Genomic DNA, 27270 nt, shown 5'->3' on the forward strand with positions numbered 1-27270 from the left:
TATACGCTATGCTATGCTAATATCAAGCCGTGCCAATACCAATGCTGCATCCAGACCCCCCAAATTGCGCCAGCACACATTCGACGTCGAGATCTTTGTCAAGACCAGATGTATCGAATCGAATGGGCTCTCGTAAAAGCATCCCAATGCTGATCCCGGCTTTCGCTATCTACCTTACCTGGGTATTTCCATCTAAATTTCCCATCCCTGATAAATGCAAAAAAAGGACTCCCATTTTGCGATTTTATTTTTCATCGCCATTCTCGTACGCATCGCTGGGTTTTGTGTCCACCTTTCCATTAAAGGAAAAGAAGGAAACAGTTGACACTTTCTTACTTGGTCGCAACGATCTTGTCGTTCGAACACGTCGTGCCGGCAGCCACACTGCCCATCATGACCCAACCGCCGTGATCACACATCAAGAACTGGTCGCTGCCGGAGCACTGGATCGCGCCGTCGCTGGTACACGAGCCATATGGCTGCGAAGCAGCGATGCGGTCGTCGCGGTAGTAGCCTGATGGCGCGTCGGCTTGTTGGGCGTATTGTTTCGTCGAGGACGAGTATGGAGAGGTGTTGGGAAAGCACTCTGTGCCTGCTGCGACGACGCGCGATTCCTCGTAAACCCAGGCTGTGCTGCCGTCGCTGTACATGGTTTGGTCGCATGTGACCCATGTGCTGAGAAATGTTAGCGTGCTGTTTTTTTTGTTTTGTGCTACATGAGAGAGGAAAAGCGGGAGCAAGGGGTGTGTGACTTACGTTTCAGATGTACAGATGAACGTTCCGGGCACGCAAGGCAGATAGGTGGCCAAGTCACCAGTGGCGTAACCCTCGGTGATTTCAGGTCCAGCTGAAGACGTGGTTGCACTGCTGGTTGGCTTGGCTGACGCGGCTGGCTTGCCTGAAGTGGATGTTGCTGCCGAGACGACGACAACGGTGGAGGAGCTGATGGTCGAGAAACCGAGCAGAGTCGAGACACTTGAGCCTGTCAAGGATGGCGTGACTGATGAGGAGGCCCCTGCTGTACGAGTCACTGTGCTGGTCACAGGTGCGCTGGCGTAGACAGTTAGAGTCACGTCTGGCGGGCAGGTCTCATCTGCGGTCACGGTCGAGGTCGGGTCACCGCGTCCGGCTCCGACAGAAGAATATGTAAAGACAGATGTGGTTGCTGGCGAAGTCGATACGGACGAGGCAGCCTTTGAACTCGAAGAAGCTGGTGCTGTTGCTCTTGTGCTCGTGCTCGTGCTCAAAGTAGTAGGTTTGGTGCTACTTGGTGCCTGAGATGGCGACGAACTTGAACCCACGTTCGAGCTGGAACTCAACGGTCTGCTGCTGGATGGCGCGGACGCCACCGAACTCGTCCTGATGGTAGAGCTCAAGCTCCCGGGTCTACTGCTTGTAATGAATGTGCTTGGTTGAGTGGTAGTCGGGCGCGTAAGAGAAGAAGTAGGAGCAGCGCTGCCAGTGTTGCTGCCACCTCCAGTGGACAACACTTCAGTGGCAGGATTGACACTGTCGGACATGTACTTGTAAGTCTGACCAAATGGTGTAGGTGCATCACACTGTCCGGGGTTGTCTGTTGGCGAGCTGGAACTGCTGGCGCCGCTTCCATAGACGACAGCTGGACCAGGGTCAGGATAGACCGGCGTGGTACCTTCAGTCGTTGTGCAGTCGTTGATCCCAGGCAGATTGGCTTTCCAAATGAAGGGTAGATCCTCAAAAGAGCTGAATCCAGAGGACGCATCGCGCTTGTTGGCCGATCCCGCAGTGGATCCCGTGATCTTTACTTCTGCACAGTTCATATAGAATTCGCGATTTCCCTGCAGGTTCTGCCACGTCCACGCGAACAGAGCCTGACCGTTGGGAACGTATGAAGGGAGCGTGAAGTCGTACTTGTCAACCAGCGGGCATCCACCAATCATCGACTGGATGACTCTGAACGTGGCGCCGTTGTCGTACGAAAGAGACAACTGACAAGAGCCTCCACCATGGACTGCACTCCCTGCAAGAGTCATGTTGTAAGTTGTGCCAGCAGTCCAAGTGGCTACGTTGTTGATCGGTCTATCATTCTGATAGCCCTTGCAAGGAAAGTTTGAACCGTCGGCGACCAGCGGCGAGGTCATACTGTAATCGATGTTTTGATAGTTGTTGGCAGGATCATACTTCGAGTGCAGGGGATAAGGCCAGCTCATCTCCATGTGTGCGAGCGCTTGAGGCGCGAGTGATAGAATCGTACATGTCGCCAGGACGGTCCGCAGACTTGTTTGAGAAGACATGGTAAGGATATGGTTTTGCTTGTAAAGAACGGCAAATGCTTGGAAGGACAAGACTCCAGGTCTTATAACAGGGCGCTGAAAGAAACAAAAAGAGTGGCCAGCCACCTGTCAAAGGTTGCCAGGAGGTATGACAGCGCGAAACGGGGTGAAAGAGAGACTTAACAATACTGAACGTTGGTTGGTGTAGCAAACCGGTAGTGAACGTGAAGGTCGAACGGTTTTTCCAACATTCTTCGCGTTCTGTGCACTCGGTTTTAACGCGACTGACCATGGTGGAGATATGTGACTACTCCTTTTACCTCGGCGCCAACACAGATGTTGCTGCGTACGACTTGCTCCTGAAAGTTGCAATACAGCACGACCATACTGCTAACACGAATGGACAAATTGACTAAGCGCTCAGTGGAGGGAACGGCAATGTATAGCCGTTGACAAACCCGTTTCAGAACGGCGCCTCGCCCCAGGGGACAGCAACGAGAAGCATCACGGAAAAGACGCTAGAAAGGCGACAGCGCAACGCAACGCAGAGCAAAACGTCTTGATCGCGTGGACACGCATACCACTCTGCAATGCGCGCCTGAAGCGTCGTATTAGATGTGTGTCCACGGGGCTGCCTCGACCAGCGCATTTATTCTTCAGGGCTGCTCATGTCACATACATGCGCATACCTTAGCTTCGCTCTGATAAAAAGAAGACACTTGAGGTATTCCTAGGGTGCGTGCAATAGCTCCATAGTTGAGAAAGATGTTGTTATGTGTACCGTGAAGGTCTACCAGTGGTGGACATGCGCCCAAGAGGCTGTGGCATACATTGAAGTATAAACAAATCGTTATCTCCCGGTCCTGTATAGTCGCAAAATACTACCTCGCCAACGTCGCCAGTCTTACCAAAAAGCGCCATGTAAGGAACAGTAAATGAACAGTTATCTTATGTCTCTGCTATGCCAGCCATCCATGATTGAACGTGTGGTGACGCGCGCCAACATCCGTGCTCAGGGCGTCGCCACAGCTGCGAGAACGTTGCCACGACCGCTGATTGGCGCTTCAAACTTCGTTCGCTCCGAACCGTTCATCCATCCTGGACGACGTCGAATAGCTACTAGCACGAGTCCCGAGTGATCGATATACTGCACCAAAAGTGTCGAAAAGGAGTCACGACAGGCTTATTGATCAGGGCTTGTCGTGTTCTGAAGACACTGTCACATACGTGGGTGACAGTGGTATCATACGCTACACCGCATTGCGATCTTGACTATAGCCTCTCAATATGCCAGGTTTACAGGGCGACGATGTCGACAAAGTAGAGGTCCGTTGTTGCAGATCAAGTTGGGCGCATGTGTACTCATAAATTGGAAAGCGATTAAAAAGCGCCTTATGGCATGCGATCGGCGGTATTGTGGATGCGATTTCCCTCAATCAGGACATAAATGCCTCTCCAGAGTTCATCGGATCGTTGACAGAGCTTGTATGGAACCAAATACGTGAGTCTTGGAGATGCAATTGAATCCATCCATAGGCACACTGAGATGCAAATCGCTAATGTCAATGCAGATACTTCTGGTCGCGATCTAGAAGCTTTCACAAAGTGCGGCTCTTTGGAAACCATAGCTCTTGTTCACCACTGATCGTCTCGCTTTGTAGGCATGCTGGTCGTTCCACGATTGACACCAAGGATGTCATGCTTCTTACTCGTCGCAATGAGGACTTAAAGACGATACTGCAGAACTCCCTAGAGGAAGTTCACGCAAAACCCCGGTGAGCGTGCGACGCACGGCAAATATTCGTGAGCCATGAAGATAAACTGCATTGGGAATGCTCCAAATTCTAAAGATGGGAGTCATGAGACCTCTCTATCTATGGGCACAAGCATGGGCAACGCATGACATGTCACTAAGACTCTTCAACAAATCAGACCTGCTTCATGCATCCGAGTCACATAACGGCTTTACTTGACATTCTGTCGTAAGTCGTTTATTCCGTTGCTCCCTTCTTGTCCGGGAACCCGAGATCAAGCTGCAGATATCATTAGCACCGTACTTATACCATTTGCAAGTAGATATACATACACCGAAAGCTGGGAAGATGAGCCTCTTTGGCGGGTGGTTCTTGGAGATATGGTCAAGCGCTTGCAGATCGCTGTGGTCGAATTTGATGATTCTCATGTTCTCTTCAATGCGGGAAGGATTGACTGATTTCGGAATCACGCAGTTACCGCGAGCAACTGTCCAATCTGTTAGCGCAAGCAATTCGGGAGTTGTCAATCAATCTCACTGTGGTAGCTGAGCAGTACACATCCAGGAGTCACGTCGTGTTTCTTTGCAACCTCCTGGATCTCCTTCTCCTGGAAGAGAGGGCCTCCTGTACTGCCGAATGGACTGTATGCTGTGATGAGGATGCCCTTCTCCTTGCAGTAGTCTCCGACGTCGTGTTGTGCAAGGTAAGGGTGGCACTCGATCTGGTTCATTGCCGGGACGACCTCAGCTTGGGGCAATAGCTCCTCGAGGTATTCAACCGAGAAGTTGGCGACTCCAATGGCCTTGGTCTTGCCAGTCTTGAGCACCTTCTCCATCTCCTTCCATGTCTGGATGTACGACCAGCTCTTGTCGAGATCGCGGGATCCATCGGGAAGCTTGGGAATGGTCTCATGGTTTCCCTTGGGGTTCATCGGCACGGGCCAGTGCATCAGATAGAGATCGACTGTTCGAGGAAGCAGGAGTTAGCAATAAACAACAATGCAGTGGCAAATGGACTTGAGTATGCGAATCTATCACTGCACTGCCGTCTTGACTGCACGGCGATTCACTATTTCCCGATGCGGAGCGGAGACAACAATGCAAAGACGTCACCGATGAATAGCGTAGTCAAGGACATCAAGTCGAATAACAATACTTCACACCGCTGCAATTTATTTTCACGTGCAACAACTTCTCGAGGCGCGAAACATTGAAAGCAGGATAAGAAAGTCACAGCGTGTACTCACCATAGTCGAGACCGAGCTTGCTCAAACTCTTGTCCAAGTTCTCTTCTACTCGCGAGTGATAGGTACCTACAGTAGTGGGTCAGCGAGCGAAGTTTCAGAATATTAGAGACGGCGACAGCTTACACCACAGCTTTGTTGTCACAAACACATCTTCACGCTTGATGCCAGAGTCGAATCCCTCCTTCAGTCCAGCGCCGACCTCATCCTCGTTGCCGTAGATGTAAGCTGCGTCAACATGCCTGTATCCGACCTTGAGAGCGTGTGAGACTGCCTTTGTCACTTCGCCCGGGGCAGATTGCCATGTTCCCAGACCTGGAACATATAAGCCTGGAAGTTCTAATAACATCACAAGAAACATCATACCGAGGGCGGGGACCTTTGCGCCAGTGTTGAGAGTAAACTTAGTATCGGCCATCTTGGTAGGGTGCAGTATGAAATCGGGGGTCTTCTTCAGGATGAAGTTTGCGAGAGAAGGATTCATGGCAGGTTTGACGGAAGAAGCGAAAAGATATAGGGATTCACTTTCCTTGCAGAGATGATTGGTTTGTTTGTCAAATCAGAGCTGCTGCCCTGCCCGCCGCCCGCAGCAGATAAGTGAGCACGTCAACCTGGCGCCGAATCATTGATGCCCCACTACCCCTCTATCGACTTGCCTGGATAGGCATGGACGCTGGGAAACAAGGGTGGACAGGTAACTGACGCCGCTCGCTCATACGTTAATCCGATACCAGTCGGCCCGGGCATGATATCAGGTAGAAACACAGAAAAGCAAAGGCCGAAGTTCCAGAGCCAAGCCCGCTCGGTCTCCGATTGTCCGAAAGATGGCTCACCTGATGCGGTAGAGAGGAGAAACCCATCTGCCGAAGCCTCCGCGGCGGCGACAAGACCGGGCGGGGTAGCTGTTCTGGCCGACGCTACGGCGTCCATAGTCCCGCTGGCGCATCCTTTGCCCCAGTATAATCGTCATTTTGCTGGCATGAGGGAGTGGAGATTGCATAATGCTCGCTCCGATTGTCCTGAGGTTGAGGAGCGTATTGCCTCCGGGCGGCGCGCTAGAGCGAAGATTTTTCCGGATTGGGGCCTTTTTTGCTTCCGATGGGGGTTTAGACTTCGTCTGGGTGGTCTGGGGACCCCTAGACCTTGACCACAACACGAAACAGTGGGCATGGGAAGAGCCAATGATGTGTCTCTTTTGCTGTTTGACCCCCCCTCTCTAGTGATCGAAATGAAGGTGAGAAACGATTCAGCAGGTTTAGTATTGCGTGTATGTGTAGTCAGAAGGTAGATAAACCCCCCTCCCTTCGCTCTGTAAACACTTCTCTTTTCACCTCACTTGTGTTTCCATCTTCCCCAATCTCCCATTACTCAACCTGCCTGCGATCCTATACCATAGCATCTTCAGTCCTTCAGTACTAGCATTGCATTTCCGAGTCTCATACAAGAGGCCCCGTTATAAACCATGGCCCCCATTGCTATTGAGACACCAAATGTCAACGAGAACTTCAATGACCACAGAGACGGCCTCGCTCTCGAGGCAACCTCGGATAGCATCGACGAGGTGAACGTCCTCAAGGCCGCCCTGAAGGTCAAGAACGGCACGGCGACGCAAGAAGAAAAGGACATATACGAAAAATCCCAGTTCGACGCGGAAAAGGACAAGACGCAGTTTCGCCAGTACGAGGACGCGTGCGATCGCGTCAAGAACTTCTACCGCGAGCAGCACGAGAAGCAGACGGTGGCGTACAATCTCAAAGCCCGCAATGACTTCAAGTCCAAGACGCGCGCCGAAATGACCATCTGGCAAGCCATGGAGAAGCTCAACACGCTCATCGACGAGTCCGACCCAGACACGTCTCTCTCGCAGATCGAGCACCTCCTGCAGTCCGCCGAGGCCATCCGCCGCGATGGCAAGCCCCGCTGGTTCCAGCTCACAGGTCTCGTACACGACCTCGGCAAACTGCTGTACTTCTTCGACGCCCAGGGCCAATGGGACGTGGTCGGCGACACATTCCCTGTCGGCTGCGCGTTCGACGAGAAGATCATCTACCCCGGCACATTCACCGACAACCCCGACTCCAAAGACCCCATCTACGGCACGAAATACGGCATCTACTCGCCCCGCTGCGGCATGGACAACATCATGCTGAGCTGGGGCCACGACGAGTACCTGTACCATATCTGCAAGGAGCAGAGCACGCTGCCCGACGAAGCGCTGGCTATGATCCGTTATCACTCGTTCTACCCCTGGCACAGCGAGGGCGCGTATTCGTGGGCGATGAACGAAAAGGACGAGGCTATGCTGAAGGCTGTCAAGGCGTTCAACCCTTATGATCTGTACAGCAAGAGTGATGATGTGCCCAGCGTCGACGAGCTCAAGGAGTATTATCTGGATCTGATCAATGAGTACTTCCCTCAGCAGGTCATCAAGTGGTGATCCTGGACATCCGACTTCTTGACGTGGATGATTTTTCTTGACGATTGTGGCGCTTTGTGGGGAGGGCGTTTCTTTCGCTGGATTTGATGAATGATAATGTTTCCGTTTTCCGAATTTAGCGATATAGTCTATCTTAGATAGTCCACTACACCTTGCTGTGTGGATGTGTCTTGGGTGTCGTTCGTTCCGTGTGAGCCTGACTGCTCCGGATCAAGAATGCGACTTTCTTTTCCAATTCTCATGTCTTACTTGTATCTTCGTCTCACGTGTATCTTGTATGCTTCATGTTCATTTGGCCTGAGCAAAGTACCTAGTGATCTAATAATTTGATAGTCGATCACATCTGCCAGTCGTTGATGGAGTAGTAGTGGTTTCAATGCAAAAAGGTATAATGTTTCCAAACATTTTTTGTTATTTGGGCCAAAATATATCGGGTCCATCCAAATCCAATATCAATGTTGCTCTCCGCGTCATGCTTTTCAATTGCTCGAATCCTCGGGGGTCTCAATAACGACCTTGAGCACCAAGGTGCCGTCTTCCTCTTTCGTCTTGCCTGCGAGTGCAAAGGCTTCCGGCACGCTCTCCAGTCCCTTGAATCTGTGCGTCACCAGTTTGGAAAAGTCGACGGCATTCGGGCCTTTTGTCGTCATGACCTCGATGCCCTCGGGGTATGTGTTTGCGTATCTGAAGACGCCGACGATGTCGACTTCTCTTAGAGCGGCGGCGGACATGGCAAGGGTCTGAACTGGCACTCCCATTCCGACCAGCATTATGCGGCCTCCGGGACGTGTTGCCTAGATGTAGGGATTAGTGTTCACAAGAAAAAAAAAAGATGAAGCGGGACAGGGTGACTCACGTAGATGCCGGCTTGTACGCAAGAAGGTACACCGGTGCACTCGAAAACAACGTCCACTTCTCCGAGCTTTCCGTGGTCCGTCTCGACCTCAGCCAGCGCATCTGCCGTCTCTCTAGCGATGGCAAGGTTCTCCTCGGTGTCCTTTCCTCTCTTCATCGGCACGACAAAACTCTTGTGTGCAAAGCCATTCTTGACTGCAAAATCAACTCGTCCCTGGTCAATATCGGCGATCAAGACCGTCTTGGCCCCCTTAGTCTTTGCCACCGCTGCAGCGAGTAGTCCCACTGCGCCCGCACCGAAGACCAGCACCGTCTGTCCCTCCTTCATCAAACTGCGTCTGCAGGCGTGAATCGTCACGCCGAGCGGTTCTAGTAATGCTCCGAGATCCATGCTCATCTCATCTGGCAGCTTATGGCACCACTTTGCAGGGTGATTGATTCTACCTTGCAGGGTACCCTGGAAATGGGGGAAACTCTTCGCAGAGCTTCGGAACCGCATGCTTTTGCAGATATTGTAGCGGCCTTCGTCACATCTAGCACATGCATCACAAGGAACACCGACTTCGAGAGCGACTCGGTCACCCGGCTTGAGATTCGTCACTGCACTGCCTACCGCTGTGACGATTCCGGATGACTCGTGACCCAGAGTCAGGGGCTCCTTGACGATGATGTCGCCGTTCCGGCCATGGTTGAAGTAGTGAAGATCGCTGCCGCAGAGACCGGTGCTGTGCACCGAGACTTGAACTTCTGTTGCTTCGGGGGCAGGAACTTCACGCGTTTCCTGTTTGTTACCATTAGCATTGAGATACAAGGAAGATGATACTGTTACTCACAATGCGGACATCTTTGGCGCTGTGGAGCACACTGGCCTGTACTTGAGTTGTAGACGGCATGGTTATGGAATGTGATAAATGAACGGTCTGTCAAAGGCATGTAACACTCTCTTCTAAAAGCAAAAGAATTGACGCCGGTGTATGCAGTTGCAATGACAAAAAGATGGCAATAGATATCAAGTAGTGTCTGAGAGACAAAACCAACATCGGCAACGGAGAGCGGGGATGGGGTAATCACGCATCCCCCACACGCTCGGCATCTGAAACTGGAAATAGCCTTTGATCATACCGCCTTATAATGAACACATCTGGCCCGCTGTTTATATTTCTGTATCATCTTCTACCCCTCTGTCATACTGTCAAACGAAAAAGAAACAAGAAACATGCCTTCGGTGCAGCAACTCTTTTCCCTCGAGAGCGAGACCGCCCTTTGCACCGGCAGCACCCGTGGTATAGGACTGTCCATGACTCTGGCACTCGCAGAAGCCGGCGCAGACATTATTCTTGTCCAGGTATGAATTGAAAATGAATCATGCAGCTCGTCTCGATCAGTATCGCTAACTCTCCTCAGCGTGACGAGTCCAACCAAACCACAAAACAGCAAGTCGAAGCACTGGGAAGGAAATGCACAATCTACACAGCCGACCTCTCCTCGAAAGCATCCCTCAAGGGCCTGGTGTCACGCATCACCGACACCGACGGCCACAAGGTCACGATTCTCCTGAACTGCGGCGGCATCCAGCGCCGCCACCCCTCTCACCAGTTCCCCGACTCGGACTGGGACGAAGTGCTGCAAGTGAACCTCAACGCCGTCTTCACGCTGTGCCGCGACGTGGGCGCCCACATGCTGGCCCGCGAACCCGACGCGACCGGCCGACGAGGCAGCATCATCAACATTGCCTCTCTGCTGACCTTCCAAGGCGGCATCACTGTGCCCGCGTACGCGGCGTCCAAAGGCGGTGTCGCGCAGCTGACGAAAGCCCTCAGCAACGAATGGGCCGCAAAGGGAATCAATGTCAATGGCATCGCGCCGGGATACATCGACACGGACATGAACGTGGCGCTGATCAACGACGAGGCCAGAGCGGCGGGCATCATGGCTAGGATCCCCGCGGGCAGGTGGGGCAGACCGGATGATTTCAAGGGCGCGGTTGTGTTTTTGGCTAGCAGAGCATCGGTCTACGTCACTGGGGAGGTGTTGTTGGTCGACGGTGGCTGGATGGGCCGATAGAGTGTGTGCCTTTTGTGCAATACCAAAATCTAGTAGGAATAGAGAGATGACATCCCCCTAACACATTCAATTTTTCACTTTTCACTCACTCTCTCCTTTCTTCTCTGTTTCAGATCATCATAAAGTGTAGACAGATCCGCCAATCTCTCTATCTGATCCTCAGCTATCTAGGGCACCGCACGGTACCGTAAAAAGGTGGACAGTACACCCCACTTGTTTTTTCAAACGCCGACGCACGTACTCCGTACAGTAAAACCAACCCCGCCACAGCGACGGACGGAAAAACAGTGGGCCGGAGTCGCCCGACGTGGGGTGGGAAGACCGAGAACCTAGACCCCAACTCAGACCCATTGTCTCGCAGCGACTTGCGCCTGAATTATAGGATACGGTTGATGGAGGGTTGTCGAGTGTGTCTACTCCGCTTTGTGCTCCGGCTATGGTATTCTGTAAACTTTGACATTGTCCATTCGCAGTAGAATGGTTGTGTATGGCTCCTGATAGACTTTCGTACTCGTTCATTCACAGAAGGCAAGAGGAGAGCACGTGTCACATGTCACATGGGGTCATAATGTAAATAATCCACCGATCATCCAGTGAACATGACACTTATTGCTCGCCAGGTGGGATTCATGACTCTGCCATGTCGTGTCTGCCTCGTATCTCTTCTCCTTGTCGCCTGCCTTCTAGACCTTCTGCGGGGAGCACTCCCTGATCTGCTTGCTTTGGTCCCCCTGGTCGGCATTGTGTCTATCGTCTCATCATCGCTTTTAAGAGACCCCTACACCGGTCAGGCTGGGGGGAGCGACAATCGTGGGGCTGATCTATGCGAGCGTCTTGAGCGAGCGTGCTTCTTCGGACGAGAGCCTGTATTCTCGAGGTGTTCTGCATAGGAGCAGAGGCTACGCCTTTGCCCTGTGGCACGACGACGAGGAAGGTAAGTACTTGGCAACATTCGTGCCTTTGTTCGTACAAGTCTGCTGGGTCGGAGCTGGGATTGTCCATGACAGACCGTGGAGCCGGAGGTATTTGTTCCATGGCTCTCCTCGAGTATACCGAATCTAAGTCGCTTCGAGGATGGATTGACTGGGCGGTGTACACACGTAGGACAAAAAAGAACAGACTTGTCGTAACGTCTCAGCCTCGATGGCCGTCCAGAGGTCCCCCTGTCAACCCATGAAAGACCTTGGTGACGGCGTTCATGCCCTTTGTCAAGTGCGGATGTCTGTTCGGACTGCTGGCATGAGCCCCTGCTGCGCCACCGCTGGCCTCGCTATTTTTGACGGCGTCCTTGCCATTCGCCTGCTTGTCGTTGTTGTTATTCGCATGACTGTTCTTTTTGCTCGTGGCCACGCTGGGCTCCGGGGCTGCTGGTTTCGGCGGCCAGTTCCCTTCCTCTTTCCAGCCGTGTATTAACGCGTTGGTGATGTCCTGCAGGTTTATGGGAATGGTGGGTGTGCGCGCCTGTAAGATGACTTTGGAGTAAATCTCCGAGTATGTGTGAGATGTGATGCGCCGCCGCACAGGGTGATTCGGTAGAAGCCTGGGCGCAATGGGAAGCAGGACGCTTGCATCTTCTGCAATGGCCAAAGGTTGTGTCTTGGGCTCGACAATAGCTGGCGCTGTGCTCGCCGTCTTATCTGCTTCGTCGACTGCATCCGCTGGATTCGCTTGCCGCATCTGGTTGCTCCTCGCTGCAGTCCATGCATTTCTCTGAGCGCTGTAGTGAGCAAGACCAATGTTCCACGTCATCTCTTCCTCCGACTTCTCCTGTCTCTTTCTTTTCCGCGCTTCTTTCTGCGCCGTCACACTCCCGCCGGAATTACTCAATTGAGACATTGACGTCGCTGCAGAATGGCTGCTGCCGCTCTTACGTCCAATCTGCACGGCCCTCAGTCCGCTGCTGATGACCCTGTCCTCTCCGTCCTCGTCATCCGACGTCTCGTTGTCGCTATACACTCTCTCCCGCCACCCAATGGGCTCAAAGTCAATCGAACTCGACCGCGTCATGACAGCGGCAGCAGTGCTGCTCTGCGGGCCATCCATGACATGTGCCGCCACGGCCTCTTTGGCGTTCGGCAAGACGTACGCACTCGTGTGCGTGTGCGGGTGTGGAGCGCTGGGGTACTCCCAGTCATTGCGCACTTTGTCCTGCAGCATGCGGCGCGCCTCTCGCGTTTCTTCCTGCGCGTGCCCATGCGGCAGTCCTAGATGTAAAGGCATCTTTGCTGTTTATGCCCGGTCCTGCGGGTCTGCCGTGAGGCTGTTCTGACGCTCGCAATGCTTGATTCGCTCTGGAAGTTGCGGAGGACTGACTGTAGTGTATGCACAGAGTAGCGCGCGAGATAAAAGAGGCTGCAATACTCGGGAGAACTACCTCGTGCGCATCTTTGGTGTATTCTCTCTCTCTCTCTCTCTCTCTCTCTCGTCTTAGATTATAGCCATAGTCGCCCGAACCGAGAATGCCGAATTGTCTTTTGGTCGATGATGGAATGTTTTATTATTATTAATCAATTAATTATGTAATGAGTTGAGTCCATATCAATCGGGGGCTACCTCTCGCAGACGACGCAATCGATAGTGGTTTTTTCCTCTGGACAGGACAATCAGAAGAAAAATTGTCGGGAGAAGATCTTTTTGGGGTTCTGATTGGTGGTGGTATATGGTGTGGTGTGGTGCAGGTATAGAAGACGTCATGCGACAATAAAGGGTCGATCCGGACACTCGAAACGGACAAGGTTACCTACCTACTTTAACTTTTTACTGACATAATATACTGCTGGCAGCTGGTTGCTACTTGTACAATCTCGAGTACTCAATTATCACCGGTACCACTACTGACCAAGGTAATCAGGTACAGTAACAACTGCTTCTGCCGGCTGCCGTCGCAACACTGCTACAAGGGCATCTCTTGCCCTGTCCTGCTTGAGATACAAGTACATGGACATACAGTAATTACTCGCAACCCTGGGAAAATTCAGTAGATCATTAAAGCGGGGTCGGTCCGAATCGTCCGGATGGCTGCGCTATAATTTCATACCAGCAATCCGACACATCTCTGAGGGCCGAGCACGAACCTCGACTCATACCAGACACAAGCAAACACGCTTCTATTCGTAGTTGGTTACGACCAGGAGTGTCACGATGCATGAGAACAACAAGTTCGTGCGCTTATACCGTCAATAAAAGGACATTAGATGTCGTTCGTAATAGGGTTATATATATGCCTGGTGAAAACCTCATCTGCTGCAGACACAAGGTGTGTGTACACACATACAAGTTCAGGAAGAGAAGAAGAGTAATAGTCGTCTCAAAGGACGTTTGGAATCGCGAATTAACCTCCCCGCCATCTCTGCTCGCTGAAATGCAGCCATGAACACTCTAGACTTTTTCTCCCACGATCCGGATCGTCTGTGAAGCGCCCGCGCTCGGCATGACTTCCGCTCATGGATTGCTTTTATTCTTCCCTTTATAAGACCATGACCACGAGACCAGCTACGAAAGCCAGTGCGCCGAAGGATGCACCGAGCTGAGCTGCAGCTCCGGTCTGGGTCGAGGAAGCGGCGGCGGCAGAGCCTGACGAGGACGCAGAGGATGAGCCCGTCGAAGAGGATGAAGATCCCGTCTTGGTCGATGTCCTGAGAGAGCTGGCCATAGACGCAGCAGAGCCCGAGGGCTTCACATCGGTTGAGTTAGCAAAACCCCAACCTGTGAATGCAGCTGCGCCGCTGGTGCCTTTAAATACCAAAGAAGAGCTGGTCGCTGTCGTGCCGTTGCTGCCTGTAGCGCTGGCCTCGGACGCAGCAGATGTGACAGCTGAAGCGCCAGCAGATGCGACAGAGGAAGCGGCTGAAGTTGCGCTGGCGACGACAGAAGAAGCAGACTCAGAGATATCCGTGACCGCGGCTGCTACCTTCGCGGCAGGAGTACTGGTCACAACATGTGCGGAGCTTGCAGACTCGGGTGCCGAAGAGGTCTCCGCAGTGGACGCGGAAGCTGAGCTTGCAGACGAAGAGCCGCCGCTGCTGTACTGATCGTTTGAGATGCCAAACTGTGTGGTGTCTGTGTGTTCCTGTCAGTCCGCTGCTCCGATCCAAGGCAATACAAAAGACTCGACATACATTGGTAGGTACCATCTTCGGCGACGAGCTGAATACCGTAACCAGTGGGCTGGCTCGGCTCTAGGTCAGAGGTAGGGGTCCAGTCATAGTTGCCGCTGTTGTCGATGCTATCGGCAATCGTCTTGACGGTGACGCAGTTCGTTGAAGGACCGTGGCAAAGCGTCAGGGAGACCTTGCCCTTGGTGGTGGGGTCCCATGTAATAGTGAAAGGCTTGCCGGCAGGCACGACGGAGTTGAGTCCAGGCTCGTAAATGGCGTTACCCGATGGCGTATCACCTTTGGCTGTGTAGACTGCAGAGACCACGGGACCGAAGACGGCAAGGCCGGCAGTGAACAGGGTAAGAGTGGGAGACATTGCGTATACGAGGATAAAAGATAACAATGATGGAGTCAAATGCTTGTTTCCCCTTTCCTTGCTTCGTGTTTCGATAGTAACGTATTGCTTTATCCGGACACGATGGATGGTTTATACAGATTTTTATGCGTGTTGGTAGCAAAATTGGTGAGAGAAAACCGATTGGATTCGGGATGCGAATGCAGTAATAAAGATTCTTGATTTAACGAATGGCTGAAGAGCAAAAAAGCCTTCTTCATTGAGCGAGCGTGATGGACTAAAACTGGTGGGCGAAAAGAATGGACGAACCGTTCCGTGTTGTCGTGGTGGCAGTCTCACGATATAAACGTCCAAACGAGTAAGGAGGCAGGGTGCAATCACCAATGTACGGCACTATAACGCTGATTCAAGGCCTCCATCTCTCTTCGGCGTCTAAACTTAGTGGCCCAGATGTCATGGCGGTCATTGCTCTTTGCTCATCAGAACGTGCTCCCTCCTGGCCCATGACATTTGCTTGATTCATCATTTCGCCTATTGTCAGGCCGGAGTAAACATGTCTGGACGGGCTGCATGTTCCACTAAGATGACCGTAGAGAGCTTGATGAGGTTAAACATCGATCAGTCGTGTCTTGGCGCAATTTCCTCCCGCCTGGCTAACTCCTTGGCCCCAAATTAGCTTCGAGGGCGCCGACCGTCGTTGCAAATCGATAAGGCACCAGCCTCGAACGCGATGGACTGGTCTGCTATCGCGAGTCACGCACGCGACGGGCGTCACAACGTTCAAATTTTGGAAAGGTCAAGAGGTAAAATTGCAGATATAGTACATAGTGGGGTTGGGAATAACGTCCTGTGATGCGGCTCCTTCGCGCGTCTCGGGTTTAAATCAAGAGATAAAAGCTGTGGTGCGCTCCGCCACAGTCTTTTCTGACTAGGAAGAACGGTAGCGAGTTACGCCTGACAGACTGGTGTGATCTAGTCATGTCGAATGCCTTATGCCAGGGACGGGTCGTGTTTTCATATTTTTAGCAATTGTTGCAGGCTCGTAAAATCGTAGAATGCATAAACAATTGAGCAATCGTTAGTCGTGGCTTTCATCATTCATGGTGAAGGTTGCAGATGAGCTAGTAAGGCTCGGATTTTGTATAGGGCGTCCATCAAAGCGGACATAGCCGTTGTGATCCTGGCTGACGTACCGACTTGGCCGAGGTTCTAACTACATTGACCAGGGTCTGGAGAAGTAGGTTAGCGGAGACTTGCAGCATGAGTCATTGATTCATCTTACGGTTTCTGTTCGTGACGGGATTGGGATAGACGCCTCCGGCAAGAAGAGCTTGCATGTCCCACTCCGGGGCACCCTCGGTCTTCCAGGTCCAGAAGATCCAGCCAGCAGCCTTTTCATAGGCATCCATCTGAGCCTCTACGAAGCGACCGATATTGTCCTTGTCGGCTGAGCTGAGGTCGGCGACGAAACCCGAATATTTTCCATCACAGCTGCCAATATAGTACGACGACTGACCATTATAATTGTAGGTTCCATCGTACCTACGCGATCGATTGTGTTAGTACATGGATGACACCATTGAACATCAAGAGATGCTTACCTGGCCCCAACACCCCGTCCGTTGAGCCACTTTGCACAATCTGTGAAAGCTCCACTCCATTCACCAGCAATGGTCCACTTGTTGTTCGTCGACATGGACCCACCAAAGCCACAAGCTGTGCTCAAGTGATCCTTGGGACTAGCTTCCAATTCGCCAGAAGAAAAGACTTCATAGTGATGTGTGTCCAGGAGTAGGTTCCACATGCCAGATCCCCACTCATTCCAAGCAGTGACGCCTTCGAATGCATCATGGAACGTGATAGCAACATTGCTGTTTTGCAGGTCACCCCATCCGTCCATATAGAATTGACGCACAGTGTCCATATTGAGAGAGGGACCCAGTGGCTCGTTCAGCAGCTCGATCGCAGCCACAGCCGAATGCCCGGCCAGATCGTCACGGAGCTGTTTGAGCGCCTGGAGCGTCTCATCAACCGTATTGCCTTGAGTCCATCCTACGCTTCCACGCTGGCCCGAATTGTCGAAGCCGTTCTGGGAACCGGGAGCTGTAGACTTTTGTCAGTGGTTTCCTAGATGCATCTAGAAAGAGAGGCTGCTCTCACCTCCGTGCAGATCGATCAATACTTTGAGGCCTGCTCCTCCAGCCCAATCACAGGCAGCATGAAGATACTCATAGGCACCCTTGATGTACGGCGAGCTGTCGTAGCCGATCTCGGAACCGGTGATGGACCAGTAGCCGATTGGGATTCTCACAAAATTCATACCCGCCGCCGCGATGGCGTACATGTCAGACTCTTGAATCCAGCTCGACCAGTGCGGGGTGAGTCGCGAGTTACCCTCATCTTGCCCATACTGCTGGCCATAGGTATATTCGTCTACAACGTTGTCTGGAGTCGCCTCGAATACACTAGGTGTGATCCATGGTTCGAGCACCAACCATCCGCCCAGGTTAACACCCCGAACTTTCTCATCGCCGAAGCCAAATTTGAGGGTGTCATCGCGTTTCAGGTAAGAACTACAGCAAGATTAGCGCGTTTGCAGAGCCAGTAAAGAATTCATCACTAGTGAAGAACTTACAATCCACGAGTTGGCGCAGCATTAATTATGTTTGGCAGCCAGACAAAAGCTGCCAGGGTTGAGGTGATGACTGGGTTGCACCGCATGTTTGATAAGAGATGACAGTACAAATTCCAGAAGGATTTGAGTAAGCTGGAAGGATGGTGACAATGTTATGCAGTTTATTGACCATGTATGTATTGTTACGATGCAGAGTTCAAAATATGTTCACCGAAGTAAATGTTATTGCATTGATGATGAAGCGAAGAACAACTTCTGATTCACTTCATGGGACGCCACCGACATTTATATAAGTCCTGTCTCACGTTGTTTAACGGAGATGCTTTGCAATACAACCGTTACTTGCATGACCACGAGACCTCCTCGCAGGTTGATCATACCAACTTGACGCTCGCATGAGTCCACAATTGCCAATGACTTTTTAAACATTTTTGAGCTATGTACACTGAGGTATGCGGGGCCATTGGCAAGAAATGAGGCACAGGGTCTGTTTACCCACAGGGATGACGGGTTAGAGGCGTCAGGCACACATTCTCAGTGGCTGGACGCACAGTAAGCTCCGACTGATGGCAAATTTAAAGTCGCGGATATCCTTCGGCTCGGAGACTTGGTCCAAGTACAATTACCTTGCTTCATATGCAATGATCTGTTAGATCAGCTGGCATCCCACAGTGAAGGTTCTACTCCACTTCGCCTACCAATGACTAAGTCTGATCACCCTAACGGCAGCGATTTGCCGTCACACGGACATGGAATGCTGTCCAGTATGCCGTCAGTGAAGTCGCCTATGACTAAATGTAGTAGGTGTATCAGAACGACCCGCCTGGCCGTCGGACGATGCACCATGCATATACTCTCTACGTCAGATGCCGTTAGGCTGACTGAGTGAAATATGAGATCGCGGGGCACATCTGTGGGGAACATGGGGTATGCACGCGACCGGTCGCACTTTCTCTGAGGTTGTAACAGCGGCGGCTCCCACCAACACAAAAGGCGGAAGCAAGAGTACAATTACCAGGTGGGTATCCAGTCCAGTGCACGAGACGCAATGGAGGATTGGCTTTGGTCGATGTTGCGTTAGGTTGCAATGATCGCATCGGATCACCTCAAACGATCGCATCCTCTGTAGCAGAACTCCACGGTATCACACGTGTTGATTTGCGAAGCAGATCAGGCTCATGCTGCTCTCCTGCACGCTGCACGCTGCACGCTGCACTGTGACTCGTGATTAGAACGTCGATCTATCACTCAAGTAGACATCGTAAAGATGCAAGCAAAGGCGGAGTGCAGACGATCATCTTCCTTCCAGAACATGAAGCCTTCGCCTCCACCAACGGAGATCGCACCGGTATGGTACAAGTACATAGTAAACAGCTATCCGTGTGTCAAGCCGCTTCTTTAGGGCATTCTCTCGACTTCTGCTGGTCAGTATGGCGTCGCTTTGAAGGTCACACGCTCGCAAAGATCTGCTCATACGTGCCTTGCTTTTGTGCCTAAATTTCCTCTAACAACCAATCGAGAGAGATGACTCGTTCGACGACAGCACAGATCGTCGCCTACCGAAAGCCTCGGCAAGATGCTCTTGGCGTTGTGGCTGGAGCACGTGATGGTACTCTTCCATCGCTCCACTGCGTTCGCGGAAACGGACCGCCACATCCCTCATCGCTGCAGTGCAACCTTTGGGGCCTTGTGCGCCCGAGTGATACGGAAAGCCCCATGTCGTTCAATTATGCGCTCCTGCGAGTCGCACGATCGACCACAAACTCTCAAGCAAGCGAAGAAAGCTTTCAAGGCTCGAGGTCCGACATCGGTATCGGTGGAGCAAAGGCGAAAGCTTGAGCGCGGGGCTGAGCTGATAGAGCGTGCCTCACGGTGTAAACAACAAGAAGAGCGTAAAGCGTTGTTGGAATCTAAAAGAGAAGAAAAAGAGTCTACCAAAAAGCAGCAGCAGCAGCAAGTTCATTTGGGCACACAGCGAAAGCTCGATAAATTCGGGTATAAATCATCTCAGCTCCACTTGGGCGCCTTCTGGAAACCACCCCAGCCTTCAATAAACGCATCAGCGGGCGAAGAGAAAGCCTCCTCTCAGCCGTGGGACGACGACCTTCTGGATGACGACACCTTGCTTGACATAGTGAATGAGTCCCCTGATTGGAACTGTGTAGATTTACGGCAAGGTAATATCACTGCTGCAGCTGTGCTTCCGACGAGGCTATCATGTCCGGCACTTCCCTCGTCGAACGTCGACGGAGATCCTGATCCATGGAGCGACTGCGATGACAGCAATACACAACTGGCTTGCGAGCTGTCCAATGAATGCTCCGGGACTCGAGATCAACCCCCTGCATCCTCCATATCTTTCGGATCTTTCGGATCCAGTGATTTCGACCTTACTTCAGATGATCTTGACGCCCTGGATGCCTCTGTATCACGGAATGTATTTACCGCGTTGAATCAAAGACGCCCCCAAGATATGTCGGCTTCCAAAACTCCAGTAACGCCACAGAAGCATTTCGTGTTCTCCTACGCCTACGGGAAGGATGATGGTTCAGTTTTCTCGCCACCAAAATTCGTAAATGAAGAAACCAAACTACTGTCACCGTCGGTGCAAAAGCGTGCTAGGCGGGCTGGCCTGACGGGAAATGCGCGACCCTCTGAACAAGTGAGAAGTCACAGCGAAGACCGCAAACTCATGTCACCGCCACCGACATTGATATCGCATCGACGCAATGAGATCGATACTCCTTGCCCCAAACAAAAGCCAGCACTTGTTCGTACATCTGAGCTACATCGCTACAAGGCGTCGGTGCCAACGCTCGCGAGTCTCGAGGTAGCACATGACATCAGTATAGCCGAACTCGAATATTTTGCACAGGTCGAGATCAATCTGACGCAAGATGCTGGATGAACGTCGTGCAACTTCTTCATGTTATGATATTCTTCTTCATATCATGATCGACGAACCATTTTCACGATTAGCTCGGGGAACAAAATTTTGGCCTCTTGTTGAAATGCACCCTGCTTGCTTGTGCCGTCGCATCTCAAAATCTCGCTTTAGCACACCAGGACTCAGACTCCAGCATTTGATACGACGAACTATGCGGCGTGGCTGACAGCTACAATTGGATACAGGCGAACCACAATCTTCGGTACGCTACCGTCGCCTTTGGACTCATTCTCATAGGCGGTAGCTAATTTCTTCTGTCTAGGTTTGAATAGTTACGGCACGAACAGGACTTGGTAGAGGCGGTCAGTCCTGTGCACTGAACAATGAACCTTAGCCGGTCCGGACACTTACTACAATGCAAGAAGCAGAAAAAGGGATATCGTTGCAACGAGGGACCAGTCAAACCATGCATACATCGAAGCAACCCTGTATAGAGTTTGATTAAACCACAGTGGACACGATTACGAAGAGTACGCTCCCATAAGAGAATGGTCTCATGTCATACAAACCCTGCATGGGATTATCGCGCATTCTTGCAATCGCGCCGAGGAATGGAAAGGCCAAGGACTTCGCGATGCCAAGTCAGCGCACCGATGTGTGTTTATCGGCGCAACTGCAAGATAGCCGGAGAACTCCCATGTCAACAGGCTTATTGCGAAAGTTTATAGACACTCACTAGCATTTACACAAAGTTCAGAAGTGGGACCTCAAACGTAGATGTGTTTAACAACTTCGTGTCAAGACTGTGACAAGACACCAGCTAAAGCAAATATCTACAGTAGTCTCGAAGTTTCGTATCTATAATTATGTCTAGAAAAATGTGCGCTCAACAAGGATGATCCCAAACGACCCATGTATGCTGAAATCGCTATCAGACTTTTCATTTTCGTAGCATTTTGGCCCAACTGGCCATCTTGTCGATCTTGGGGATGATTTCAACGATGCGAAAGGGCTTCGAAATGGCATCGTCCATGCCTGCAGAGATGGCCTCTCTCGTCTGTTCCGGCCGCGCGTTGGCGGACACGGCGATGATGGGTATGTGCCCGGATATCTCGCCCTGTTTCTGGTAGTCTCTTATGCATCTCGCCGCCTGCAGGCCGCCCATGACCGGCATCTCGACGTCCATCAGGATGACGTCCACGTCGAGGGCGTTGTCGTCGGCGGCGACTGTCGTTCTGTTGCCTCGCCAATATTTTGTTGTCCTGAGAAAGTCGAGCGCTTGTTGTCCGTTGTCTGCTGTGTACACGTTGTATCCGTGTTTCGTCAGTTGCTTCTTGAGCACTTTTTGATTGAGGATGTTGTCTTCTGTCACCAAGACAGTGACTTCGTGCGCGGTCATGCGGTGTTTGGTCAAGGACATGTTGTCGACTTGTTCTTGCAAGCCTTGCACTTTCGTCGCTGGGGGATCTGTGTGCACTGTCTTGACGAAGAATGCGAAAGTTGATCCTTTACCTGCTTCTGACGCGACGCCAATCTCGCCGCCCTGCAGACCGGCGAGTTCTCGACTGATGAACAAGCCGAGTCCGGAACCGCCGTACTCGCTGTACGTCTTCGGGGATCCTTGTGTGAATCGTGAGAAGATCTTGGATTTCTCTTCTTGCGTCATGCCTCTACCAGTGTCTTGGACGGTGAACCATAGATGAAAGGTACGACCAGCGAATTCAGGTCCTTCGTATATGCTGTCGCGGACCGAATGCGCCAACGCAAATTCGACATTCAACGAGCTCTCTGACGGTCGAGCTTCGCTGGCGCCCATGCGAATAACGACGTGACGGATGGACTCGTTCTTGGTGAACTTGATGGCATTTGTGACCAAATTGATTAGAATCTGGAGAGCTCTACCGGAGTCGAGAAGGGCATAGGTCGCCTTCATCTGCTCAAATGATTCATCCACTTCTGTCCGTACATCTACATTTGCACGTTGGGCCTCTGCTTCAAAAAGTTTTGAGACGTTTTTGAGCACATCCTCAAGTCGGACAGCCGATGGCGCGATCTGGAGGAGGTTCGAGTCAAGCTTGGAAAGAACCTGTCCACATTGTTAGGAGGTACATTAACAGACATCCCGAGTGCGTGGCAAGCATACCAGGATATCGTCGACGATTCTTTTGAGATGCGAGGTACAAGACTCGATGGTGTGCGCAGAATCGAGACTATTCCTGATCAGGTCGAGCAATTGGCCGAGCTTGTTAACGTGTTCGGTCAGTTTCAGCGTTTCTGCTAGGTCTCGCATGTCTACCAAGCCATCGGCGATGGCGTCAGTACAGTGAACAATAGCGCCGAGAGGATTTCGAATCTCATGGGAAGTCATGTCGATGAAGTTTTCCTGCTGCCTTTTGGCTTCGACTGCTTCATTGATACGCATCTGCTGTGAGGTTTCCGCCCATTTGAAGCCAGTAATATCTGACATAGTTCCCATTATGCCTTTGATCGTTCCGTCATCGTTGAATTCGGGATTGGCTGTCGCCATGACCCAGATTGGTGATATAGGCTCCCCGTCGGTGTCAGTCCACATGCGTTTAAGTCGGAACTGGACATTCACAGTCTCTTTCTGACCAGTTAGCGCTGACCAAATGTGGTCGATGACTTGGATATCCTCTTCCAGAACAGCACTTCGCCAATCGATATTGGTGTAATCGCCCTTTTCGAGACCTGTCAGAGCAAACCAAGCGTCGTTTCCTATGTTCGTGTTCGTGTCAGTCCAATGTATACTGGAACGAGTACAGTAATAACATCAAAAGCATGAGATGATCCCCGTAAGAGGTGTCGCCAACGGGCCGAACTATCCTGGGGGTCGGGTCCATTGGGCAGCAAAGAGGAGTGATTCACCATATGTGACCTTCTTAGAAGGGTGCTCTAGTATGTAAATGGGCACAGCAGATGATTCTGTGAATCGTACAAATCTCTGCTCAGATGCTCTAGCTCTTTCCAGTGCTTCCGCACGTTGGACAGACTCTCTCTCGGCACTCTTCTGGGCATCTATGTCCGTGATACAGCCGAAGAGAGTCGAAAAATTGCCATCTTCATCAAGGATAGGAATGCAAGCAGCAAGCGTCCAGCGGCCTGGATCTGGGCCTCCAGGCACTGCCCGATCCGGGGCTTTCCAACGCATCTCGAAATTGAGTGAACGACCCTGTGACATGACATGCCATTGCGATAACGCAAATTCGAGATCATCTTCTTAACGGTTAGCTATCACATCCGACCGCTTGTGCTTGTTCTTAACTTCGAACGAACCGGGAAAGACCGCATCAGTGAACTGTAACTCAACCTGGTGATCCTTTTGGACACCGCTTATGGTATAGTATGCGTCCTACAAGTCACGGTATGAGCTTTGCCGCCTTGAAAGATCGATACTAGAGAACCGTCGCAATATATTGACATATCGGGCCACACGGAAAGAACGTACATTTGCTTGTCGCCTAGCTTAGTTAGTCACTGATGTTCAATAAGCCAAGGAAAGCGCGCAAGGACTTACAATACCCCCTTGGAGTCATATTCGAAGACTCCAACATCAATCAGGTCCACCAATGAAGTCATTCTCTTGTATCTTTCATTAGCAAGATCCGCCTTTTTTTCACTCTCTCGCGCTTGCTCGAGCGCTTCGGCTCGTCGAAGCGCATCGCGGACAACCCTCTTTTGCGGTCCTATGTTGGTCGTGCAGCCCGAAATGGCGATCAATGTTCCGTTCTCGTCCATGACTGGTATACAACTAGACAGCACCCATTGCCCATCCTCGGGTGGTCTCTCTCCCGGAGCAGGAGGTGGGGCTTTCCATCTCATCTCGAATGTCGTAGGGTTACCTTGGACTAAATTTCGCCAATTGCGAAGGACTAAGTCAACGTCATCTTCATAGACGCATGTCATGAAATCAAATTCTGTGGCCCCGCCTGGCGATCTCGGGTATCCTGACAATTTGTACCAGGCTTCCTTATAGAATTACTTTCATTAGTGGTTTTCCTTATGAGTAACAAGTTTATGCGTGGCTGTCGCCAATGGTAAGGAGTTGACGGGCCTTGGTCTGCGTTGACTACTCGATTGCCAGAAAGTCGTTCGGGAACCAGCGCATCTAAGATTGGGGAACAAGATTGAAAAACAAGATATTCCTTGTGTAAGGAGGCGCTCAGCGCAAAAAATCAAGGCTGGTATAGCTACTTACATTTGCATGCCGAAGCTTACCATCCGGACTGTACTCGAAGATGCCTGTAATCATTTCAGCATATTGTTACAGCATGTTGATGGCAGTACCTACCAACGCCACAGTCTTCCATCATATCCAGCAAGCGCTTAGCTTGATCATTCGCAGAGCTAGCTTCCTTCTCACGAGATGCAAGCTCTTTAGCTAGCAGTACTTGCTCATAAGCAGCCTGCTTGGCTTGATCGTGGTGTTTCCTGATTGCGTCTTCCGTAAGAAGTTTGACAGTGAAAGCTTCACTGATTTCACGTCCGATCTCCGAGATCCAGTCACGATACATGTTGTCCCACGGTCTTCTGGTGTTGAGACCCAGGACAAAAAGACCGATCACAACTCCAGTTCGATTTGATTTGATTGGAACGATGACCGCGGCCTGCAAGACAGTACCATGGCTCCTATCAGATGCAGCAAGAACCCAACTATCTGGTACATGACCATCGTTTACAAATAGCATTTGCGGCTCTCGTAGCATGACAGCTCGACGCGCCATGTCTTGATGCAATTTCGTTGTGTTGTCGAGATTCAGGGTCGTCTGGACGAGCGGCCGAGCAGAAGGCTCGCCCACAAAGTTCTTGAGAGAAAAACGTGTAGCATCTTGAGCATCGAGGACAAAATCGTGCCAAGTCTGTTGGCCAGATTGAGGCACAGCGGAGTAGAGCAAGGCAAACGGAAACTCTGTCGGATGGCAAGCAAAGGTTTGAGAGAGCGAAGACCATAGAGAGGGCAAATCGGCAGTGAGTGACCACCTTTCAGACCAGTCTTTTAATAGCCCTCGTCGATGCTCTCCGACCCTTATATCAGTCACGTCGGTCAATGACACATAGAATCCAGGGAAGCGGCCTTTCAGAGCAGACGTTGACCATCTTAGGATTACGTCCTCGGTGGAATCGTTCCTCCGGTAATGGAGAGAGTAGTCTTCCTCGGTATGAGACAGTCCTGTGGCGCGCACTTTCTCCATGATCGATCGAGTTTTATCCCATTGTGCAGGCCAGCCATCGCGCATTGGCATGCCAAGAAATTTTGGATGATATTCACCAATCATTTCGCCATAAGCTGGATTATACAGCATATTATCATCGACTCCCACAAGTAAGAGTCGAGGTTGTGAGTCCAATAGCATGACGGAAATAAGTTCCGCAAGTTCTACCGGCAACTTCTCCAATGGACCGACAGAAGTGGCTGTCCAGTCGACACTGCGTACATGACGGAGGTGCTCATCTAGTGCTAGATCTCCAGTCGGTATCCGGAAATACTCCATCTTTGCACGGCTCCGGAACTGACAGCTCACGTGCGAGGCATCTGAAATGTATAATCGAGTACAAGGAGGTATACCTTAGTTTGGGATGCTGCTGTCGCTTGCTGTGCGGGGATTTCGTGTCTAATATCGAGGCGGGTGAGGCGGCGCGGCAGGCTCAAAGTCCAGATTGACAGACCCAGACTTGGCAAACAGCCTCAAATACCAATAGCATCATATCTCTGGAAGTTTAAACTTTAACCCACGGTGTGATTTAATAAGAGGTTCCGAAAAAACGGAACATAATGAAGAAATGGTTCATATCTTGTGAATGATGCAAAGCACAAAGTGCATATAGATTGCTGTCAAAGTATCAAGTACAGTATAAATTTCGCGAAGGTGCAAGTACAGTAAGGTGCCTTACTCAGAGCACTGTGGCGGCCAAAGAAAGCTTGATCTGCGGCTCAATCTTCGAACACAGCACTCTGGAGAGTCCTGATCGCAGGAACATACAATTTTCCCTAGATGATTGTGATCTTCATCATCGCATCTTGTATACAGTCTGAAAGTAGTAACACAGGACGAATGGCACGCGTGAAGGCAATTAGCAATCATGTATGCTTGCGCTCATATTGCAGGGGAGCAGCAAGACGATACTGTTATTTTTGCGTTATTACCATTGGTAGGAAGTCTTATCCCTGTCTTGCGTGGAAGAGTCCTCTTAGAAAAATGGCAGGACTTGCCCGTCGTTCATCATTCGCTCATCATCATTAGAATACATTACGTACCATGTCTGCCTCATTATCTGTGTGACTTGATGCGTTGGCTAAAATTGGGCCACGGACCCATAGTTCAGTGATACGAAACCCTAGGTTGGGCAACGTCGTCATGGTACTGTACCTAGGCATGTAGCAGATGGACAGGGTTGCCCTCTTCACCGCCTTCCATCGGCATATACACTATTGTATACTTGTACGTACAGAATATTATCTTCGTTCTGATGAGATATACTGCATTTTGTACTGTAGAGATCTGGGAGGATGACCGTACTATTCGGGTCCGATACGATACAAGCAGATTCATTTTGATTGGTAGCATTTTCCTTGGTATACATGACCGTCAGAGCACGTATCCAACAGGAACCCAAACTACACAAAAAACATAATCGTAACATATCATCAATTTCTTAAGCTCCAGTACATAAG

General features: G+C 51.1%; 11 protein-coding genes across 12 annotated transcripts; 4 read left to right on the top strand and 7 right to left on the bottom strand.

The window, feature by feature from the left end:
• Positions 1-332: 332 nt before the first annotated feature.
• On the bottom strand, positions 333-2273 carry AAFC00_006122 (uncharacterized protein; the record flags this gene model as incomplete). Its single annotated transcript, XM_069346025.1, has 2 exons — positions 333-675; positions 757-2273. The coding sequence occupies 2 exons, from the start codon at positions 2271-2273 to the stop codon at positions 333-335; spliced, it is 1860 nt and encodes a 619-aa protein (XP_069197236.1).
• A 1266-nt stretch (positions 2274-3539) lies between these two features.
• AAFC00_006123 (uncharacterized protein) lies at positions 3540-4031 on the top strand (the record flags this gene model as incomplete). Its single annotated transcript, XM_069346027.1, has 4 exons — positions 3540-3578; positions 3630-3753; positions 3824-3857; positions 3914-4031. 4 exons carry the CDS (start codon positions 3540-3542, stop codon positions 4029-4031), a joined length of 315 nt encoding a protein of 104 aa, XP_069197237.1.
• A 212-nt stretch (positions 4032-4243) lies between these two features.
• AAFC00_006124 (uncharacterized protein) lies at positions 4244-5733 on the bottom strand (the record flags this gene model as incomplete). The annotated part of the gene is made up of 6 exons (XM_069346028.1): positions 4244-4285; positions 4339-4493; positions 4544-4969; positions 5253-5318; positions 5376-5564; positions 5616-5733. The coding sequence occupies 6 exons, from the start codon at positions 5731-5733 to the stop codon at positions 4244-4246; spliced, it is 996 nt and encodes a 331-aa protein (XP_069197238.1).
• A 978-nt stretch (positions 5734-6711) lies between these two features.
• On the top strand, positions 6712-7686 carry AAFC00_006125 (uncharacterized protein; the record flags this gene model as incomplete). Its single annotated transcript, XM_069346029.1, has 1 exon — positions 6712-7686. The coding sequence occupies one exon, from the start codon at positions 6712-6714 to the stop codon at positions 7684-7686; it is 975 nt and encodes a 324-aa protein (XP_069197239.1).
• A 479-nt stretch (positions 7687-8165) lies between these two features.
• AAFC00_006126 (uncharacterized protein) lies at positions 8166-9434 on the bottom strand (the record flags this gene model as incomplete). The annotated part of the gene is made up of 3 exons (XM_069346030.1): positions 8166-8480; positions 8543-9322; positions 9375-9434. 3 exons carry the CDS (start codon positions 9432-9434, stop codon positions 8166-8168), a joined length of 1155 nt encoding a protein of 384 aa, XP_069197240.1.
• A 323-nt stretch (positions 9435-9757) lies between these two features.
• On the top strand, positions 9758-10605 carry AAFC00_006127 (uncharacterized protein; the record flags this gene model as incomplete). The annotated part of the gene is made up of 2 exons (XM_069346031.1): positions 9758-9886; positions 9946-10605. 2 exons carry the CDS (start codon positions 9758-9760, stop codon positions 10603-10605), a joined length of 789 nt encoding a protein of 262 aa, XP_069197241.1.
• Positions 10606-11739: 1134 nt separating this feature from the next.
• Positions 11740-12825, bottom strand: AAFC00_006128 (uncharacterized protein; the record flags this gene model as incomplete). The annotated part of the gene is made up of 1 exon (XM_069346032.1): positions 11740-12825. The coding sequence occupies one exon, from the start codon at positions 12823-12825 to the stop codon at positions 11740-11742; it is 1086 nt and encodes a 361-aa protein (XP_069197242.1).
• Positions 12826-14071: 1246 nt separating this feature from the next.
• Positions 14072-15078, bottom strand: AAFC00_006129 (uncharacterized protein; the record flags this gene model as incomplete). Of its 2 annotated transcripts, XM_069346033.1 has the most annotated exons (3): positions 14072-14278; positions 14348-14664; positions 14724-15078. In XM_069346033.1, the coding sequence occupies 3 exons, from the start codon at positions 15076-15078 to the stop codon at positions 14072-14074; spliced, it is 879 nt and encodes a 292-aa protein (XP_069197243.1). The 2 variants fall into 2 exon arrangements, with proteins under 2 accessions (XP_069197243.1, XP_069197244.1); XM_069346034.1 differs by having other exon boundaries at positions 14072-14664.
• A 1188-nt stretch (positions 15079-16266) lies between these two features.
• On the bottom strand, positions 16267-17778 carry AAFC00_006130 (uncharacterized protein; the record flags this gene model as incomplete). Its single annotated transcript, XM_069346035.1, has 5 exons — positions 16267-16286; positions 16340-16599; positions 16659-17160; positions 17218-17630; positions 17693-17778. The coding sequence occupies 5 exons, from the start codon at positions 17776-17778 to the stop codon at positions 16267-16269; spliced, it is 1281 nt and encodes a 426-aa protein (XP_069197245.1).
• A 1643-nt stretch (positions 17779-19421) lies between these two features.
• AAFC00_006131 (uncharacterized protein) lies at positions 19422-20600 on the top strand (the record flags this gene model as incomplete). Its single annotated transcript, XM_069346036.1, has 1 exon — positions 19422-20600. The coding sequence occupies one exon, from the start codon at positions 19422-19424 to the stop codon at positions 20598-20600; it is 1179 nt and encodes a 392-aa protein (XP_069197246.1).
• Positions 20601-21519: 919 nt separating this feature from the next.
• AAFC00_006132 (uncharacterized protein) lies at positions 21520-26089 on the bottom strand (the record flags this gene model as incomplete). The annotated part of the gene is made up of 6 exons (XM_069346037.1): positions 21520-22665; positions 22723-23315; positions 23466-23813; positions 23874-23949; positions 24796-24839; positions 24889-26089. The coding sequence occupies 6 exons, from the start codon at positions 26087-26089 to the stop codon at positions 21520-21522; spliced, it is 3408 nt and encodes a 1135-aa protein (XP_069197247.1).
• Positions 26090-27270: the final 1181 nt, after the last annotated feature.

The sequence above is a fragment of the Neodothiora populina genome (assembly GCF_041146345.1).
Source record: "Neodothiora populina strain CPC 39397 chromosome Unknown canker_contig_7, whole genome shotgun sequence".
NCBI classification, from domain to species: Eukaryota; Fungi; Ascomycota; class Dothideomycetes; order Dothideales; family Dothioraceae; genus Neodothiora; species Neodothiora populina.